This window comes from Zootoca vivipara, chromosome 16 (assembly GCF_963506605.1).
Source record: "Zootoca vivipara chromosome 16, rZooViv1.1, whole genome shotgun sequence".
Classification (NCBI taxonomy): Eukaryota; Metazoa; Chordata; class Lepidosauria; order Squamata; family Lacertidae; genus Zootoca; species Zootoca vivipara.
Window position 1 is genome coordinate 25407794 of NC_083291.1, and position 17383 is coordinate 25425176.

General features: G+C 46.6%; 2 protein-coding genes across 6 annotated transcripts in view; one reads left to right on the forward strand and one right to left on the reverse strand.

Moving 5' to 3' along the window:
• The window catches only part of IDUA (alpha-L-iduronidase), a 48935-nt gene that overhangs the window by 2828 nt on the left and 28724 nt on the right, over nucleotides 1-17383 (forward strand). For all 4 annotated transcript variants that reach the window (XM_035140760.2, XM_035140762.2, XM_035140755.2 and 1 more), the window contains exon 2: nucleotides 506-646. In XM_035140760.2, the coding sequence (XP_034996651.2) occupies nucleotides 506-646 (141 nt within the window). The remainder of the gene's footprint in view (nucleotides 1-505; nucleotides 647-17383) is intronic.
• SLC26A1 (solute carrier family 26 member 1) lies at nucleotides 1922-15847 on the reverse strand. 2 transcript variants are annotated; one of them, XM_035140753.2, is made up of 4 exons: nucleotides 12182-15847; nucleotides 10551-10642; nucleotides 5977-6588; nucleotides 1922-4215 (listed from the first exon to the last, which is right to left on the reverse strand). In XM_035140753.2, exons 3-4 carry the CDS (start codon nucleotides 6565-6567, stop codon nucleotides 2713-2715), a joined length of 2094 nt encoding a protein of 697 aa, XP_034996644.2. In that variant the 5' UTR covers nucleotides 6568-6588; nucleotides 10551-10642; nucleotides 12182-15847; the 3' UTR covers nucleotides 1922-2712. The 2 variants fall into 2 exon arrangements, with proteins under 2 accessions (XP_034996644.2, XP_060125091.1); XM_060269108.1 differs by lacking the exon at nucleotides 10551-10642.

Consider the following 17383-nt stretch of genomic DNA (forward strand, 5'->3'; position numbering starts at 1 on the left):
ACCTTACCCCATGAATTCAATAGGCAAACCCATGCTGTTCACAAATTCAAAAAATCGTATCTCGGATCTTGAAGCAAATATACACAAGCTTTCTGACCGCATACACAGCTCCTTCTTGCTAGTTGTAGTTAAACCAAAGAGTCTTTAATTAATCATAGTTTCCTGTTCCATGAGAACAAGCCAGAATATTAAACCATGCTTTGATGTTGGTTTAAATATCCTGCCATGTTCCAGAACTGCTAACCATAGTTTTTTGGTTGTACAAAATGGGAGGTTATCAATAATGGAAGATTTCCTGGTTCATTTGCTGGCAGCATGAAGGGAGGAAAGAAAGGCGCCAAACACAGCCACCCCCACCCCCCATTGCAACCCTCACCTGCAACATAGAGAGAATACTGACCTGCCTAGCAAGGGTGTTGGAAGGATTGCTGAAATAATATATGTGAAGGTATTTGAACAATCAAAAGCACTATTCTAATTAATATTATTTCCCTCATCTTTTCAGTCCTCCTCTGCCACACAGCAAAGCAGATTTGTTTGATCTCAGTAAAGACCAAATAATTAACCTGGCTTATATTTCTTCTGTGCCACACAATGGCATTGAGCAAATTCGAATCCACTGGCTCCTGGAACTTATTCAAGTCAGGTAAGTTAAATTCTGTCTTTCTTTTCTTTTCTTTTTGCCTAAGTTGTTGAGCTTTTGGGGCAAAATCACCGGGGGGGGGGGGGAGAGATGCTGCTTCTGAGCTGTTTTTATGGAAGGACAGCACTCCCAACATGGGCTACTGTACGTCTGGATTTTCCCAGAATCCCCCCCCCCAATTTCTGTCCAGACACTGCTGCTGACTGCAGTATTCTAGATATGTATGGCAACCCTACTATAGTCGTTGTTAAACAGGACTGATGGTGGAACTATTCCGTCTTTGGAGGGAGCACTTTAGTGGAAGGGTATTTAAAAAAGGATTTAACTTTAACCTTTCAAATAAATCCACAGTACAGGTTTGCCTGGCTGGACACAAATGGGATGGGATTTCAATTTTTTAAGGGTTCTAAATGGTGTGCATTGGGAGCTTATCAATATAAAAACAAGTAGTTTCCTGAAGCTTCATTGGTTCCCTGCATGAACTTCAAGGCTTTTCACGTGCCTTAGAGTTGTATGCAGCATGCAAGGGCTCTGTGGCAGAGAACCATAAGCATTTTTGACAGTAAGGTTTATTCTGATAGAAACTTGACCACGTGCTATCTGTTAGAGACCTCTTCTAACAGCATTGAAAAAATACAGAATCATCTTGTTTTTCAATGGTATCAAAGATGCTTTGTTTTCAATGATAGACATGCATTTTATGGCATGACAAAGAATGATTATTCGCTTTCTTGAGCATGACTCCTATTTATATGGGATGCAAACAGGAATCCAGCTATACAACTTCTTGCTCAGTTCCACCCTACATTCTGGAAGAATGTGATCTCTTCGTAGCATTCAAGAACATAACACGACAACAGTACTCTTAAACGTTTTATATTTTCTGCCAAAGTGTACTATTTTGTTATTGTTGATAAGTCCATCTGAAGGTCAGTTGCTGCCAAGAATACAATACATTATTTTTTTATAAAAAATATTAAAAGCACAAAGCACATAGCAGCAACTCGCTTAGAAAAGAACTCCACATCAAGAAATGAACTTGCATATATAGGAGGCAATAGTTTACTATGCAGTGAGCAAAACAAAACCTTTTCATTGTTAATTTTTGCCAAGTTCTAAGTAATATTATGATTTGAAAAAGTTCTCCAGTTTAATGTGTATTTAAAAAGCTTTGCCAATACTGTACTGATTCCAGATTAATTTAGTAATGTTGGTAACACTGTGATAAATCATTATGTACGTCGTTATGGAATAATTTCCAGGGCTTTAACTGGTTGCTTTTTTGGGAGGGTTAAATAGAGGTGTTTTAGAACCCAAAATATAAGAAATAGCTGAGTTAGTACATTGCAAACTGAAATGTGCTGGCCTTACCTGTTTTAAGAGGCTGTACTACAGATTACCTGGTGGTGGTTTTGCTGCACACTTGAGTGTTGCTGCAAATTAAAATAACAACAGCATTCTTCACATGCTGTACTCTGAGGTATGCTAGTTGACTAAGCTAGAACCACTGAATTGTATTCAGCATTGTGCTAAGTACCGGTAAATAGTTCCATCAGCGCAAGGCTTTCTCATTGTACAATAGAACTTTCCCTCTTCTCCTCCCCTCATACACCCCCTAAATCTTCTCTAGGGGTTTCCCCTAACCCTCCAAAGTAGAAAGAGGAAAGGGGAAGGAGTCTGTGGCAGGCACTGCTAAATCCCCAAGAAGGCTTTTCAGTGGTTTGTTTAAGGCCAGCAGAACCGAGAGAAGAGCACAAATTTACAGATTGTTCAGAGTCCACAAAGTGGATGGAAGTGGAGAAGCACTTCCGCCGCACATTCCAGGTACAGTAAACAATGGTGTAATGTTATGTCTGAACAGGTGCTATGTATGTTTACTGACCTAGCTTTTAAGATGAAAATACATTGTGTTGCATTTGTAGTACTGGGTATCCATAAAAGTTGAACACTTTGAAAGTGGTCCCATATTTCACCCTGTGCTTCAAGGAGGGCTCCAGGTCTCAATGTGTTGAAGACAACCTATTGGCAGTGAATGCAGAAATTCTCAGCTGCCAGTGGAGGGCCGCAGACTATACAGTTGAATCGTCCATTAAAACCTCCCTCTCTCTTACAAACTGGACAGCACTGTGCACGCTGTGAAATAGCAATTCGTGCTTGTCTTTGCTTGCACTTCCCAAGTAGCCCCCTCTTTCCAGAGAAGCTATCACAGAGGGATTGCAGCCAGCTAGAAGGATGCTGATCTGCAGGTCCCGGTGGTCTTTCAGTGTGTCTTTTAATGCACTAACACCAGCTGTGTCCAAAAACGGAATGGAAGAGCAGTCTATGACGATAGCCTGGAAGTCGCTGTGTTTATTAACCAAGCATGAAGTTGTATCTCCCTGTCCAAATCCCCTTTCAAGACTCTGTTGCCCTTTCCTTTTGGCTTTATTCCTTTTGGCCATTTCCACAGCAGGATCCAGCCCCGTCCTGTTGTGGAGGCACTTCAGGAAGAAATCCTTATTTGCATAATAAAGCGGGGCTTCGAACCGGAATATCTTGACCCTTGGCACAGGAAGGAGGTTTTTGTATTCCCCTTCATCTTCATAGAAGACAGTGCTCCCAATCTGCCCCAGCAAGGCAGCGCGAGGGCGCTGGGTGCGGCCGATGATGCACAGGATGGAGAAAACGGCCCCAACCAGGAGCCCCAATTCGGTGCTGATCAAGGCGGAGGAGAGCATGGTGACGCACCACACCAGGGCATCCGTTCGGTCCAGGCGGTAGCGCTGGGGGACGTCTCTGAATTTCCGAAGCGCTCCTCTCAGGCTGACGATGATGATGCACGCCAGAACGCACTTCTGCAAGTTGAAGAAGAGGGGGGCGAAGAAAAGCAGCACCAGCAACACAACCACGGCGCTCACGACACTTGACACCTGCGTCTGGCACCCAGTCGATGCTTTGACCAGGGTTTTCGCCAGCGCCGCGCTGGTGGCAAAGCAGTGGAAGAAAGCCGGGATGATGTTGCAGAAGCCGATAGCAAACATTTCCTGGTTGGCCCTGACGGTGTAGGCGTACTTCTTGGCAAACATTTCCGAGAGAGAAACAGTGAAGGCGAAGCCGACGATGGCGAGAGGGAAGGCGTCGAGGGCGACTCTCTGCATGAGGCGTAAACTGGGCACCTGGGGAGGGATAAATCCGGTGGGGATTTCGCCCGACACGCTGGAGGAGTAGACTTCGTTCAGGCGCCCGTAATGGGAAACCAAGGTTGCCGCCACAATCACCACCAGCTCCGTGGGGAGAGGGACCTTGAGCCTGTGCTTATACCTGTCTCCCAGTTCCTTGGCGGTCACCAGCACAGTGATGCAAATGGCGCTCGTGATCACATCGCAGAGGTTGGCCTGGGCGATGTTGCGCAAGACATTGACCCAGGTGGTTATCAAGATCCCGTATCCCTGGGCACGGGGGATTTTTACCCCGATGAGATACTTCACTTGAGCTGTTAAAATGGTCAAGGAAGCGCCGGTTGCGAACCCGTCTAGCACGGGCTCGGAAAGATACATCGAGACGAAGCCTAAGCGGAAAATCCCCATCAATACCTGTAAGGAAAAACGAGAGGAAGCATGAGACACAGCTGGGGGTTTGGTTAAGGACAGGAGGCTGCACCTGCCTCCCTAGCTTATTTAAGGACAAAGCTAAAGGCCAAGAAGGAGGGAAGGGGAGATCTATGGAGCCGAGAGAGAGTAAAAAACCCAGCAGCAGTAGCAGAAGGGAGTGGGAAAAGAAGGAAGACAAGGAAGAACGAAGGAAAAATCCCTTCCAAGTTGGCGTTCCCGCCTCTTCTCTTTTGCCATGCCTGGAGCAGCTGGCAATATAACCTGCAGTGGAGATGGCAGGAAATCGAACTGGAGGGGTCTCTGACAGATTTTACTTCCTGCTAGTGGAGAGATGGGTGGAGACAACCCACACAGCATCTCATTTCATCCTTACAGGAGAACGAGAATAAGCGTAAGGTGCAATAGTGACTTTGGTTAATGGTGGGAGGCTGCCCCTGCCTCTCTGGCATTTTAATTTTATTCCCCTCCCCTTGTCTGTCTTGTACAGAAAAAATGGAGTCCTGCAAGCAATATCTGCGGTGGCAAGCCTAGAGCACCTCATTTTTTAGCACAATTTTGCGGCTATACTCATACGTGAGAGGCAGGTTTTGGGAGTAAATCTCAAGAAAGAATTCGTACCCGCTGCCCTGTAGGACATCAACTTTGGTCAGTGGGTAGATCACTGCCAGTTTGCAGTCTCTTGGGAGTTGGACATACCTGACAGTACACAGTACACTGGCTCCAGCAAATTGAGCAGTAGAGACAGACAGTGGCTCCAATGGTCAAGAAGGCAGTTTCTGCACATGCTGCAGAAGGAAGTGAGGGGCAGAGGGGGCTCATCCACCTGGGAAGGTAGCCCATCTAGGAGAAGGAAAACTGATCCCAAACCTCTGTTGCTTTGTGGGATATCTTTGGGAGAAGAGAAGTCTGAGGAGTAAACCCTACACAAATCCGGAGCGGAGTCCCTAAGGGTTGGATGGCATCTTGTACACCTCCTTATGGAAACTCCTGCAGCCAAGCTAGTGCCAAACGTACTGCTCTGCTTTCCTTTGGACCCCATCAGCGAGACCTCCATACACACTGCCCCCCAGGCTTGCACCCCAGGGAGGTCACTTCAGTGCTGCTAACGCAACAGTTTGACTTCATCCCCGGAGGCACACCCTATTGTGTCTTGAGACAGACGGATGCCAACGACAACAAAGAAATACATGGGGCCATCTGCAGAGAGAGGGTATGCTTTAACATTGGGCTACGGCTCTTCCCCAAATGCTTTTTCCGGTTTTATGCTGTCTCCTTGAATTTTTTGTGCTTTTGGATTTTTACTGGCTTTGGATATTCGGCTAGTTTGAACTGTAGCTCCTCGTGATGGTTGTCTTGATTTTGTCAGCCTCTTTGGGTAGGGTGATGCTGGGGCATAGTTGGGGGGGGGAGCTAGGGGACTGTGGCCCTGGGTGCACAATTTTTGTGGGGGTGCACAGCCTGATGCTCCTCTTCGTCCGCCAAGGGGTGCATCGGCCAGTCGGGCTCCCCCCTGTGTGGGTGGGCAGGTGGCTCAGCATGTCCCTGCTTTGCTCTGGTGGAGGTGGGATCACGGTGAGGGCTGGACTGGTGCCCCCTTCCTAGGCACACATCCGCACCACGCATGCCCACCCATCCCGGGTACCAATAACTGCTGCTACACCACTGGGGTGATGGAGGATTAAATAAACACACATGCATACATCATACTGGAACTGCAACCGAAAGGGCAGGTGAAGACCTTACCTGATAGATGCCAGCCATTAAGGTCACTGCTGTCGCTACCCCAATGGCATAGCAGTCTTTCCCACATTCGGTGCTGCTCATCACGTCAAGGGTAACATTGTGAAGCGTAACATTCGAGTGGCCTTCCTGAGAGTCGTCGACGTCGAATCCGGCCAGCAGCAGTTCTCTGTCCACCACCTGCCCGACCAGTAGGCTTAATAAGCTGAAGATGCCAACGGACACGTGTCGCGAGGTGCCCATGAGGAAGTAGATGATGTTGGCAAAGAAGGAGGTGTAAAGGCTATAAATGGGCTTCAGACCTGCCAGCAGGGAGTAGGCGATCGCTTGAGGTACTAAAATGATCCCGATGACCAGGCCAGACATGACGTCCCCCCAAACATATTCTTTGCAGTTGTATTTGGGAAGCCATTGCAACACAGGGAAGAAGTCCGTGACTGCCTTTTTCATCTGTTTTGTGCTGCAGGAGCAGTTTTTCCTCAGTTGGCTTTTCAGCATGTCTGTCTTCCTCATCTTGACCGGAGTCTTTCTTTCCATGTAAAGCTGGAAGGGAGATCCATTTTCCAGTCTGTCTGTCTCCATTTCCTTCTCCATTCTAGGCGTGTTAATCAGTTCCTAGGATGTAAACAGAATAACATTTGAATGGTCTGGTCGTGAAGCACATTTTCTATTTCTTTTATCATGCTGGAATCAAGCTAATGTATAGTTTAGCATGGAGTTGGTGTTTTTGGAAAAAGAAAGTATTATTTCTATTACTTGTGTATATACTATTCCACCACAAAGATTCTGGGCTATTTAAATTAATCATGGAGACATAGAATCAGTGCTTTTTTCTGGGGGTACACAGGGGTACACATACGTTTGGCCTCTTTGAGGGGCAGTATTTCAATATGAGTAGGAAAATGAGAGTACCCCTAAACATTTTTTTTAGAAAAAAGCACTGCATAGAGTTATAAGGGTCATCTAGTCCACCCCCTGCAGGAATCTTTTGCCCAGTGCGGGGCTCGAACCCACAACCCTGAGATTAAGAGTCTCATGTTCTACCGGCTATTTGCTTTCCTGGCCCTGCCTATGCTGCTCCTTGTGGCTTTTCATGTTGCATGCCTGCCCCTGTCTTTTGCCTGCTTGGCAAACAAGCCTTCCTCTGCTTTGGTGAGTCTCGAAACCTTAGCCAAAGAGCGAAGGGAGCTGTTTAGGTGTTGTATCATACGGCTACTCCTTTCCTCCTTTTTGTGTGCTGTGCTCAAATCATTACTAGTGAACAGTGTGTGGCATGAAGTGAGGGGCTCAAACACCTGCCATTAGGGGCGGCTGGAGACTTCACCTGTGGGGCTGGGGCTGCCTCGGCCATGTGGTCTCATGGCATGAGGATACGGTGGTGCTATGTGTCTTGGGGTCAGGGAAGCATCCTTGTGAGTTCATTGCTTCCTTCCTGCGGGGTGTGGGCTGCACTGCTATCACAGCAAGTGTTATGCAATTTTCTGCTTGTGTTTCCCTGCACTCTCTCCTCCTGGGCTGCTGTGGCGCTGTGGCCTAACCCACTGAGCCTCTTGGGCTTGCCGATCGGAAGGCTGGCGGTTCAAATCCCCGTGACGGGGTGAGCTCCTGTTGCTCTGTCCCAGCTCCTGCCAACCTAGCAAGTTGATAAATAGGTACGACTGCAGCGGGAAGGTAAATGACGTTTCTGTGCGTTCTGGCTTCCGTCACGGTGTTTCCTTGCGCCAGAAGCGGTTTAGTCCTGCTGGCCATGACCCGGAAAGCTGTCTGTGGTCAATCGCTGGCCTCCTTGGCCTGAAAGCGAGATGCGTGCCGTAATCCCAGACCTTTTACCAGCAAAGTGGTGGCATCTCTTTCCTCACTATAATTTCTCAGTTAAACAAACAGCCCAGTTAAAACAGCAAATATATTTATTGCTGCAGCATATACAGAAGGTTCAGAAACAGAAAATAATGGTTAGTGCTTAAAGCAGCACTGCATCCTTTTCTATATTACATGTCTAGTTGAAATAGAAAGTCTTCCAGCAGGGGCTGCTAGAGGAAAATGAAACCAACTTTAGGGCTTTATAGGTTCACCTCACAGCACCTTTAATCAAGGAATCATGCTAATTTTAAAAAAGAGAAATCAAAGCATCTGTGCCTTGCTTTTTGTTACTAGAGATCTAAATCTATTTCTATCAGCAGATCTTTGTTATATAGGAAGTCTCCCTCTCAATGAAGCCCCACCATTCAGGCACCAATTTTAGTTCTTCAGATTCAGTTGCCAGCCCAGAAACTGCTTGTGAACCCAGTCTTACAATTTCATTGCTCTATGACAGGGTCCCCAAACTACGGCCCCTGGGCCGGATGCGGCCCAATCGGCCTCCCAATCCGGCCCGCGACGACCCCCGCCGCCCGCTGCCATCGCCCGCTCTTACGGCGCGCGGCGCGGCGACGATCAGAAAAATCGGCAAAAAATCGCCGAAAATCCTTTTTGCGCATGCGTATGGGCCTCTCCCGACCCAGAAGAGGTCATTTCCGATGCACTTCCGGGTCGGGGGAGGCCCATACGCATGCGCACAAGCGATTTTCGGCGATTTTTTCCCCGCCCGTGTGCGTGTGCGCATGCGCACGGGCGCGCACTCCCCCGCCCTCCGGCCTGCTGCGCGCGCACTCCCCTGCCCTCCGGCCCGCCGCGCGGTCGGCGCGGCAGGCACCGGCCCACTGCGCGGTAAGTCTGGGGACCCCTGCTCTATGAGCTTGGCATGGGATATAGGGAGGCACAGAACAGGATAGTTAACAGGGAATATATTACACACACACACACACACACACACACACACACACACACACACACACACACACACATTTTTAGCTATTTGCAGCTCTCCCATAATGCATCACAACTTAAGGGGAATATTATTTCAGTAAATCAGAGGTTTCAATTTGAGACTCTGAGCAAGACTATAGTTGTTAAAGGTTAAAGAACACTGCTTTTATAGTGTTTTGTTTAAATTTCCGCTTCAAACAACCCATTTTTTGCTTTGTTTAGCCATAAATGATGTTTATTGCTTTCTGTGAGATGGTACAGCGCTGCTTAATGATTTTCTTGGAAGCAGAAATGTACCCAAGTAAACCAGTTAAAGAATCAGGGCAATTAAAAAAAAGCTCTGAGAAGTTCCCTTGACCTAACTTGCTCCGTCTTGCTCCTATTTTTGTGTGCTGAATGTTAACTACTAAGTCAAATGTCAGGAAACTGGGAACATATAACAGCATTCCAGCTGGCAGAAAATTATCTAAAAGGAAGCCACTTGGAAGGCTAGAACTTTCAAGTAAGGCTTAGAATACTAACAGTGTTAGGATAACACACCAGTCTTTAAAGAAAAAGAATCCTCTTTATAATATATATATAGCCCCAAGCTGGGGCCAGGCATATTGCTCTGCTTTCCTTTGGGGCCACATCAGTGAAACCGAGAAGGGTGTCTTGTCGTCGGGGCAGCCCAGGACCTCCATCCACACTGCCCAGGCTTGCGCCCCGGAGACGTCACTTTGGTGCTGCTAACACAGTAGTTTGACTTCACCCCCGGAGGCGCACTCCACTGTCTCTCGAGACAGATGGGTGCCAACAGCATAGCCCCATATATGCCGACCCAACAGCTTCGATCGGCAGAACTGGTGCTGTTACAGGTGCCATATAATTTTCAGTCTGCACTTGTAATTTCTTTGTGTGTCACTTTGGAACTCCCTGCCTCATGAAGTCAGGGAGGTGCTTTTCCTGTATTCTTTTCAGTGCATGCTAGGCTTGTTTAGGCAAGGCTATCCAGGCATGTAAAATATTGACATGTGTTTTAATCTGGTTTTTAGCTTATCGGCGATTATTTTAAATAGCTTTTACTTTTTTACTGATTTTTTTTTTTACTCTTCACAAACCGCTTTGAGGTTTTATTATAACCCAGTGGTCTATAAAGCTTGTGAAATATATAATAACATAAAATAATGAAAAATGGAACAAAGCACACTTTTATAGTGTCTTGTTTGACCATTTTCTCATCACAAACCTTCAGTTGCCACCTTGGGCTGACTCAGGAAATAAGGCATAAAGGATTAGGACAGGCATCCCCAAACTTCGGCCCTCCAGATGTTTTGGTCTACAATTCCCATTTTCCCCGACCACTGGTCCTGTTAGCTAGGGATCATGGGAGTTGTAGGCCAAAACATCTGGAGGGCCGCAGTTTGGGGATGCCTGGTTTAGAGTGTGAGCGGTGAGCCAGGAAGTAGCTGGGACAGGGTTACAACTCATCAACGAGTGCACTAGTGCTTCAGGCAACTTGTTCTCCCCATCTGCTATGTGGGGATAATATTAATTTAACCTGACTTTTGATATTTTTTTAATCTGATATTTTTTTAATCTGACTTTTCAGAAGCTCAAGGCAGTTTACAATCATTAAAAGCAGAATGAAAACATGCACACATCCTGCTAATAATTATAAAGCCATTTCAAAAGTCCCTATGACTCCAAGCAGGCAGGCAGGCAGGCAGACAAATAAATAAATAAATAATGCCAGCAGATTTCCACTTAATAATTCAGCTTAACACAATCACCTAAAGGCTTGCGGGCAGAAGGTAATCCCATGGTCACGAGGCCACGACTGAACAGGCCGCCCTCCTTGTTGCAGATGACTGCACCTTCCAGGCTGAGGGAACAGAGAGAAAGGCCCCTAAAAATGTTTTCATTGAACCATAAAACCATATTCCATTACAAGGTTATTGCCATCCAGGATAGCCGAGGTCCACATCTGTGGGGAGTTGATCTTTCAATGGGTTGTATCCAAAGTAGCACTTGGATTTCCGCTTGCTCAATGAAGCGTTCCCCCTCCCCCTGCATTCCCCCTAGATGTGTTCTGGGGGTTCCCGCAACCCTCCAGAGCAGATTTAGGAAGGGGGTGTGGCGCGCACAGCGAGAGAGGGAGGGGAGTTCTGTTGCACAAGTATGAATCATTGTGCTAGCAGTGTTTCTCAAACCTGGGTTTCCAGCTGCTTTTGGACTACAATTCCCATCATCCCTGACCACTGGTCTTGCTAGCTTGGGATAACGGGAGTTGTAGTCCCAGAACAGCTGGAGACCCAAGTTTGGGAAACACTCTTAAAGGAACAAGCGCATTGACTACTGCCTTATGCTTTGCCATTCCCTGCCTATTAAGATTCAGGCAGGCACCTTTCTTGTCTTCTTCTAGACCTCTCCTAAACCCTTTTACTTATTTATCTCGGCAAGCCTATCCAGACATACAATTTAGTTTACAAATACTTGTTTTTAAGTTTTACCGATTTTATCTCTTTATTATTTGACACTGATGCAAACCGAGAGATTTTTTTTAAAAAATGAAGCCACTTGCAAATTCTTCTAAAGAAGTTAAATACTTGGAACACCCAGAAAAAATGCTGCACGAATGCCTACTGTTATAACCAAAGCTGGTTTTCATGTACCACAAAGAGAGCGCCGAAAGCATTTTGCAGAGAGGAAATGGCATGAGCAAGCACCTTGTTGAATTGAAATTAGTGGCACTAAAAACAGTTATCTCAAACGGGCACAAGACTGGCTCCGATCGCTAATGACCTGATCAGAGGCATATTCTCTTATTTTGAAGCTACCCTCTTCATCAGGGGTCAGCAAACTTTTTCAGCAGGGTGCCGGTCCACTGTCCCTCAGACCTTGTGGGGGGCCGGACTATATTTTAGAAAAAAATATGAACAAATTCCTATGCCCCACAAATAACCCAGAGATGCATTTTAAATAAAAGGACACATTCTACTCATGTAAAAACACCAGGCAGGCCCCACAAATAACCCAGAGATGCATTTTAAATAAAAGGACACATTCTACTCATGTAAAAACATGCTGATTCCCGGACCATCCGCGGGCTGGATTTAGAAGGCGATTGGGCTGCATCCGGCCCCCGGGCCTTAGTTTGGGGACCCCTGCTCTTCATCCTCTCCAAAAAGAGCTAAGCCACACATCCTGCAAAAACAAACCCACCAGCGTCTGACACTCGAAACATGCTGAAACCTATGGTACCTTCTTGAATGAATGAATGAATATATATATAGATATATATTCCAACAGATCTATTGTTTTTTGCTACTGTATTTAGATTTATGCCGGTCCCCTTTTCACCTGTGATATCACACAGACATTTAAGCTCTTGCAATGCGAAAGAAGAATATGCTTTTCTTACCTGTCTTGTGCATGTGAAGCAAGTAACAAATGAGAATCACACCTGCCTTCCACAATCTCTGCACCCAAGGGCACCCAGGCAGGTGAATGCTAAGGACGGAGGTGAATATGCTTTAATACTAGTGGGCAGTACCTTAAGCTGTGCTAGGTAAATATTGAGTGGCGTAAACAAAGGACCACAAAGTACAATCCGAAACCTCTCCTGTGATTCCACTTGCCCTGTTCCCAACTATAAACCATTTGACCTCAGCTGTTTACTTGTTCACTTTTCAGTGGCAAACATTAGACAAGCTATAATCCTTTAAAGTGTAGCCTGTGTAATAATTGATCCGAGAAACCTTGTCTCTGACAGTAGCAATGACTTAAAGGAGGACTCAGGACAACTTGTTTTGTTTGGCAGTGGGACTCCTTGCAAAATCCAACTATACGTCTCTTTTTATGGGTGGCTTAATGTATAACTGGAACTATCAGAAACTCTGATGTATTTAATTTACAAAGATCAGATTGTATAATTGGCAATGCGGACTACAGGACAAAACTGGGTGTGCTAAATGCTGAGATAAGGCTTCATTTACTATGAGCCACAGAACATTAATAGCTAAATGAGCATACTTTTTACACAATAAGGAACTGACGCGGCATTCTTTGGGTCCAGGACTAGTTGGATCTTGACTTGCTGTTACATGAATGGAAGGGCTCCTTCTGTTTGTGGAAGAGACTCTGATCCAGCAGAAGCTTCTGCTGGAGGAATTAAGAGAGAGGCAAGTGTCACCAGTTATCTCTGCCTCCCCCCACCCAGTGCTGTTCTGGTGTGTCCCCCAACCCTTTGGAGCAGCATTAAAGGGGGCTATAGGTGGAAGGAGGTGCTGGAGGAGACTCCTGAGAGTCCCATGGACTGCAGGAAGATTAAATCTATCCATTCTTAAGGAAATCAGCCCTGAGTGCTCACTGGAAGGACAGATCCCGAAGCTGAGGCTCCAATACTTTCACCACCTCATGAGAAGAGAAGACTCCCTGGAAAAGACCCTGATGTTGGGAAAGATGGAGGGTACAAGGAGAAGGGGATGGCAGAGGACGAGATGGTTGGACAGTGTTCTTGAAGCTACCAACATGAGTCTGACCAAACTGCGGGAGGCAGTGGAAGACAGGAGTGCCTGGTGTGCGCTGGTCCATGGGGTCACGAAGAGTTGGACACGACGAAACAACAACAAATAGGTGGAAGGAAGAATAAGGGGAAATTGCCTTTCTCCTCTGTCCAAAAAAGTGTTACATGAGTGAAAGCGCCGAGCAAATCCTGGATCCATCCCACTGCTTGTCAAAATAATTTTTTAAAAAAACATGCAAGAGGTCTGGCTGGCCTCAGGAAGTTGGATTTGTGTATTCTGTAAAGCCAGGAGCAAATACAGTCGTACCTTGGTTGTTGAACGTTTTGACTCCCGAACGCCGCAAACCCGGAAGTGAGTGTTCCGGTTTGTAAACGTTCTTTGGAACCCGAATGTCTGGCGCCGGTTCCGATTGGCTGCAGGAGCTTCCCGCAGCCAATCGGAAGCCGCGCCTTGGTTTCCGAATGTTTTCGAAGTCGAACGGACTTCTGGAACGGATTCCGTTCGACTTCCGAGGTACGACTATATAGCTATCTTGTTGTAGGATAGGCACTGCCAATTTCCTGCTTTACAGTATAAATTAGTGGATTCTCAAGTTAAGGCTTCCGAGTCAATTTTCAAGTACAGTGGTACCTCGGGTTACAGACGCTTCAGGTTACAAATGCTTCAGGTCACAGACTCCACTAACCCAGAAATAGTACCTCGGGTTAAGAACTTTGCTTCAGGATGAGAACAGAAACCACGTGCCGGCGGCAGCAGGAGGCCCCATTCGCTAAAGTGGTGCTTCAGGTTAAGAACAGTTTCAGGTTAAGAACGGACCTCCGGAATGAATTAAGTTCTTAACCTGAGGTACCACTGTATTCTCTAATGGAAATGATAAAGGAAAAGAGGAGAGGGAGTTTTCTTCGAGGTAACCATCACATGCTGAAGAGCAAACCCTTAGCTCTAAATAAGGATAGTTCTAAATAGGGACCTGCATTTTTTAAAAAAGAGCTTGCCTCTTCACCAGTGCAAGTGGCTCCAGCAAAGTACCGTAGAAAGAACCTCTTGTCTGCGGCCCCACCTCACCCACCCACCCCGGTGCACTTAGCCTGTGCTGAATTGCAATCCTAGAAGAAAAGTGCAACAACCGAGTTTAAAACTGGGCTGCCAACTATTTAATTTAGAGACGATGGTCTTCAGTATAAGACAGCTTAAGAACCACTAATATAAATCACATGGAGCAAATTTTATGATGTCTCCTGTATATTTACTAGTGTTTGGAATTGTATGCCTGCACAATTATGTTTCTGTGAACACGCAAGCTTGCATCTGCTGTTTTTCTGTCTCGAGTTTCTCCTGCCACTGGGGAGCCAAATTGCTCCTCAGCCTTATAATTACGATTATAATAACGTAACGAGATGAACGACAAAACATTCACTCGCCAGGTTGTTTCAGACAAGATTCCTACTGACCCATGAGATAATTGTCTAGCCATGCCCTTTTAGCTGTTGTCTGCACATATTATTCATCTCCAGATGTTGATCACTGGCCATCCCGAGTGGGTCCAATGAGAGCTGGAGTCTAACAACATTGAGAGGGGAGCACATCTAGAGTTTGTGTTTCTGCCAAATTGGCCAAACATACTGTACTTTCCCGTGTATAACATGCCCCTGTGTATAAGACGCCCCCTATTTTTTTTGGGGGGGGGGAACTCCAATTTTAGAAAATGACCCAAAGTTGTTGAGTTTTTTGGGGGGGAGGATTAGAGTTGTTGAGCTTTGGGGGGGGGGAAAGGAATGCAGTAAATAACTAATCGGACGGTTACAATCGGTCGTGCCGCTCGCGTCTGCAACAAGCGTCTGCCCGATCACCAACAGCAGAAGTAAATAGCAAGCACAATTGCTGCAGCGGCAGCCAATCCTTAGCAGCCCTTGACGCAGCAACCAATCACACACACATTTATCCGCAGCCAATGCAAATAAACCCTTGCCGCAGCCACCAATCACACACCAAATCGCCAATGACAATCAGCAGCCCGTGGCTGCAACCAATCACCCGTCACCTCTACCCACTACCCGTGTATAAGACGCCCCCAGTTTTTTAACCTTATTTTAGAGTAAAAAACCCTAGTCTTATACATGGAAAAGTACGGTATATTTGCGAGCCTCTTGCTTTTGATGCTATTCCTTCACTGATCGCATTCATGAGCCATCTGATCTGAATCCCATTCAGTGCACGAGTAACCACAGAGGATGTCCTTGGGTGGACGTTCTGCTATATATTTCCACCGGTTTAGTACCATGAAAGGACAAGTCATAGCAAGGCTGGGAAAACCCACTGCCAGCCAGGGCAGACATTACCAAACTAGATGGACCAATTGCCTCCCTCGGTATTCAGCAGCTTCATATTTATATACAGTACTTAACTGGTAGAGCAAGAGACTCTTAATCTCAGGGTTGTTGGGCAAAAAGATTCCTGCATTGCAGGGGCTTGGACTACACAGGCAGGGCTGTCTCAAGCACGTCGGGCGCCCGGGCGCCGTGGTGCGGAGATTGCTCCGGCGCCCCCGTTTCTTGCCATGGCTGGTGGGCGGGCGCAGCGCGGTTTCTGCGCGGCTCCCCCCTACTGGGCCGGCGCCCCGTACCACCCAGACTACTAGAGCCGGCCCTGTAGACAGGATGACTTGTGTGGCCCTTTCAAACTTTACAATTCTATGATTCTATGACTATAAGCCACTGCCATGGGGGTGGGGAATCTAAAGGGCCTCCCTAGATGCTGTTGGACTCCAGCTCCCATCAGCCCCAGCCAGCATATTCCCATGCTCAGGGATGATGTGAGTTGGAGTCCAGCAACATCTGGAGGTCCACAGCTTCCCCAGGAAGCAATACTGACGTGAGCAGTGATTGAGAGTGCTCTGCCAGTGCAATGAAGTATTCTGCTGTGAAAAAACATGCTAATCAAAACAGGAGAACTTACCTGGAGTATGTCCTGGCCTATAAGAATAATGGATGCTAGTTTTTGCCCTGTGCCCTGATGTACCACCCTGTACGACGTGTCCACCTGGAATCGTAGAATTGTAGCGTTGCAAGCGTCAACTAGTCACAACACCCTGCAACGCAGGAATCTCAATGGGAAAATCCAGTAAGTCTAGCTGCCATAAATGGAATTAATTCCCAGGGTAAGTGTATAGAAGATTGCCACATCGTTGTAGTGATTACTTGTGGCATATATTATTTGTTAAATTCTTTGTCATTTTTATTTGTGGACGCCCAAATAAGCAATTTGAGCAGTGCAATTTAGATAAAGGCCAAACAGATATAATTGAACTTTAAACCCACTTGCTGGCTCACTTTTCCTCCATGTGATGCTTCCCTTAGCAGAGGATTGTCATGGGTTCTGCTCACTAGTTGTACAATTTGTGTGTTCAGCTAGAGCCAATCTGTGGCTAGCTATGCTGGATAACAGAGGTGAAAGCAGCACCAAAGAGGTTTAAGCAGATGGGGCTACTGTGACGGAAAAGATTGTTTTGCTGGGCAGGTTGGGTCCCCAAATGTTTTCCTTTCCTTTTCCCCTACCAGCAAATGGTTAACGAATGGCAGCCTCTGATTGGCTGGGGTTCCAGGAGAGGGGGTTGAAAAGGAGAGGATTTGGAGAGACAGTTTTTGTAGGTTGGGATAGAGCAGGGGTCAGCAAACTTTTTCAGCAGGGGGGGCGGTCCACTGTCCCTCAGACCTTGTGGGGGGGGGCAGACTATATTTTGAAATAAAAAAATAATGAACAAATTCCTATGCCCCACAAATAGCCCAGAGATGCATTTTAAATAAAAGCACACATTCTACTCATGTAAAAACACCAGGCAGGCTCCACAAATAACCCACAGATGCATTTTAAATAAAAGGACACATTCTACTCATGTAAAAACACCAGGCAGGCTCCACAAATAACCCAGAGATGCATTTTAAATAAAAGGACACATTCTACTCATGTAAAAACATGCTGATTCCCGGACCGTCCGTGGGCCGGGTTGAGAAGGCGATTGGGCAGGATCCGGCCCCCAGGCCTTAGTTTGCCTACCCATGGGATAGAGGTTAGGAGATAGGTAGGGAGTGAGAGGAGAG